General features: G+C 48.8%; 1 protein-coding gene across 1 annotated transcript; it reads left to right on the top strand.

Annotated features, from left to right (window-relative positions):
• Window positions 1–2,062: 2,062 nt before the first annotated feature.
• Window positions 2,063–3,691, top strand: H257_18973 (hypothetical protein; the record flags this gene model as incomplete). Its single annotated transcript, XM_009848124.1, has 1 exon — window positions 2,063–3,691. Exon 1 carries the CDS (start codon window positions 2,072–2,074, stop codon window positions 3,689–3,691), a length of 1,620 nt encoding a protein of 539 aa, XP_009846426.1. The 5' UTR covers window positions 2,063–2,071.
• Between the last annotated feature and the right edge of the window lie 172 nt (window positions 3,692–3,863).

Here is a 3,863-nt window from a genome sequence, read left to right as displayed (position 1 = left end):
CAAGGACCTTCTGCTTGCGAAGCCAATGCTCTACCAGCAGCCCATATCGGTAGATGAAAGCATGAAGCAAATTCATTTAACACACTATCAAATAGTTCCGTACGGTACGGATAAGTACTCACTCCTCATTCCAACCTTACTGACCACACTACTGACCAGGTACAAACCACTTATAATCGACAGGGTGGATGGCACGAAATCGGTCTCTGAGCGATCATCTCAGCAGAATATGCTGAGATGAAGAACAATGGAAGTCCCACACTTGAAAGTCTCGAACATGAGTACACTACTACTACTGTACTACTACGTAGTACTATTAATACGTAGTACTTCCAAGCACTAACGCTAGTACTATTAGATAGTACTACTACGTAGAAACTGGGTACCTATTAATAGTACTGTACCATGGTATTATTCGTAAGTACGTAGTACCGGTAGCACCCTGGTAGCATATCTATTCCTGGACGCTAACCCCTGGCCAATGCACGTATCGGTACTGTAACCCCAATTGCTGAATGTGTTTTTATGGATCGGATAACCATTCATATTGGCACATCTACTGTAGTGTACTGCGTATCTTACTTCGACCTACCAGTACTACCGTATACCCCCCGCTTCAGTACCTATGGAAATATGATCACAACCGGTGCGGTACCTTGAAAACTATTCAGGCATGCGCATTGGTCTAAATCCATCACGGACTTATATTTCATTGGATGAAAATAATTAACTCATGGTGATTGGATACGGAGTAGTAATAACGTTACTCTTATTAGATTATTCGCAAAAGTGCTTCCGAAAACTCTCTTTTACCGTATTGGCCTCGTCAAACTTCCAGACAAACCCTGAAAAACGTTCAACAAATCTGGATACCGTCTGAAAACCGTTCAAACTAATAAACTCTAGTTTGATGAGGCATATTTTTTGTACTCTGACCACCTCACCCCAGAGATTTAGCATTATACTTCGAAGTACGTGCACGCGGGGGTAGGTCGAAGTCCCAGGGTTACAGAGTTACGGAATTTGTTAAACGGTTTCAGTCTTGACTGAGCGATATCCAGATTTATTGAACGCTTTCGCATAGTTTCTGTCAAGTGGGCGCACTTTGCAGGGTGCTGTCACCCGCACTTCAGAAGGTGTGTCCTCATATGTGCGCTTCGGTATCTGACCAATCAGGGACCACCTCGTAGCTAGTCAGTAGAGAAACCAGTAGAGAAACCAGTAGGGTGTGGGAGTGCCCCTACACCACTCATCCTAATCCACTCTTCGTTTCTTCCTGTCGTGCGTCTTGCCCTCTTGGACACCTCGCTCAACTCGGTTCTTACCCTCGGACTCGTTGTCCCACCTTCCTCTAAGTGCTTGGGCCTACTTTGCCCCTCCTAACAGTTTCCAAACTTCCACGATGCAAAGATGGTTCTGTATGTAACCGGTACCATCAAAGGTACTACTAGTACATACTAGTACAGTAGTACTACTGAATGTAGTCATACTATTAATAGTACTACTGTTTTGAGTCTATCACGTTCATAATACCTGCTCACGAATAGTATACAACAACACAAATTCGATTTGTCGTTTGTAAGCCTAACGTTAACTTCATTTGATTACTTGTCCATCCCGTAGTTATTACGAACCAAAGTACTAACTTTACATGTACTAATAGTACAGTACTCGCACCGACACATACATACAGTACCAAGAAAGATACAGAAAGATGACACGGTAGTATCACGACGTTTGTAGCTACGTGCATACAGGTGGAATGCAAGGGATGCCACAATGAGGTACTACTTGTCATCGAACAATCGCAAGGTGTCGAGTGTATCCACTACCACGGCACAGCATACAGCGGCCATTCCACTAGAAAAGGCGCATTGGTATATTGTACTTTCAACTGGGTAAATTGCTGACACGTCATTGCGTACTCCACGTACAGTAGTACATCGTCGCAACAGGGATCACCTCGGTCCAATCAGTGTCGAGTACGACAAACCCATGCCGGTTCTCAGTATCACCAATTCACGTCGCAGCACAACGTGCATCGTCACTCTTCAATTTGCTCAGCAGTCCCATGAAATTTCTCGGTTCGCTTGCTTTGAGTTTGGCTACACTTGTGTCGTTGGTGGCATCAGCGCCATCACCCATTAAACTCCGCCAAAACGACCGAGTGGTCATCGTGGGCGGAGGCCCGGCGGGCGTCCACTACGCGTCCCTATTGGTCAAGAAAGGACTCAAGAACGTCGTCCTCCTCGAAGCGCTGGACCGAATCGGCGGCAAATCGCGTACTGAAATCGACCAAGACGGCATCCCCCACGAGTTGGGGACGTGCTTCCTCAACGACGTCTACGGTCCCATCTTCGACTTGCTCAGCGAGTACGACCCGACAAACCAAAAGTTTGTGTGGGCGTTGAACGCACCAAACTATGTCAAAGTGTTGGGCCACAGCATTGGGGCCGGCGACTCAGACACAGTGTCCAACTTGGACTACCCGCACTTCTACATTCGATCAATCGCGTTGAACGCCCCGCCCGAACTCCAACGAAATGCCAACGTCACCGAGCTGCAAAATGTCGTTCGATTCCAGATCGGTCGGTACATTGCACTTCACTATGCCATATTTGGCAAGTACTCGTACGGAGTTCCCCCTCCCCCTAAAGACTGGAGCCTCATCGACATGACGGCCATGGAGTTTTTGAAGCGAAACAACCTCACAGCGCTCGAAGGCATGCTTCGGTTTTCCCAGCAGCAACAAGGCTACGGCGTGCTCGAGACGATCCCTGCGTTCTACATGCTGTGGTGGGTCCACCCAGACCAACTCCTCAAGAGTAGCAACGTGTACTCGTTGCGCAAGGGCTTTCAGAGTCTGTGGACCGCAGTCCACGCTGCGCACAAGGACCAGTACAAAACCATCTTTCTCGCAAGAGCAACCAGCGTTTCCAGAGGCAACAAATGGAACAAGCCACGCGTAACGTACCAAACGAAATGGGGGGACCTCGATACTATCGAGGCTGACCATGTGGTCATGGCTGTGGACTTGAGTCTGTACGCTGGTCTGGTGGAGGATCTGTCTGCCGAGGAGAAGCAGCTCTTCCAAGGGGGCGACTACACCGCGTCCGCGTTCTTGTCGACCTTGTACGAGTCGGATGCGTCGCCTATCGAGACGGCCAGTGTCGGCTGGTTCGGTCGCATGCAAGAAAATGGACGGGTGTCCGCCTTGCGCAATTCCAAGCTCTCGTATTTGTTCACTAACTCGACGGACTGGGGCGACCTGGCCAAAGGACGCCAAACCAACCTGGCATACCAGTACTACAGCCACCCGTTGGACAAGGTAAACTCGACCGCGTCCAAGGCGCAGCTGGACGCCGACCTCAAGTTGGCTGGCATCAAGAACGTGGAAGTGGCAACGCAGCTACACACCAACTACTTTCCGCGGTTCACCCCCGCGGGGCTCAAGAAGGGGTTGCTGTGGAAGATCTGGGACATCCAAGGCCAACGCAAGACGACGTGGATCGGCAGCAGCGTCAGCTTTGAGAGCGTGCTGGACGTGGTCGTGTACAACAACAACTTGATTCAGTATGTGAACGTAGCAGCAGAAAGCACCACCAACGGAACTCTGAAGCGAAGTCCGTTGTTGCCACAGTCAATGTGGATACAAAACTCCGTACTAAATAGTCAATGTGCACTGGAATAAAGTAATGGGATTTGTTATTGTCTTTGTTCTGGCCTTCTTAGCTTTCGCAACCGACTCATCAAGTATGTGGTATGCGCACCCACGTATTTTTTGGTTTGGGGGTATGTGTGCGAAACACGGATGACAGCACAAAGTTAGCTTTAATTAGTATTCGTACACCTGCAACTGTGTG

The sequence above is a fragment of the Aphanomyces astaci genome (assembly GCF_000520075.1).
Source record: "Aphanomyces astaci strain APO3 unplaced genomic scaffold supercont1.289, whole genome shotgun sequence".
In the NCBI taxonomy this organism is placed as follows: domain Eukaryota; phylum Oomycota; class Saprolegniomycetes; order Saprolegniales; family Verrucalvaceae; genus Aphanomyces; species Aphanomyces astaci.
This window is presented reverse-complemented; position numbering and strand designations above follow the sequence as displayed.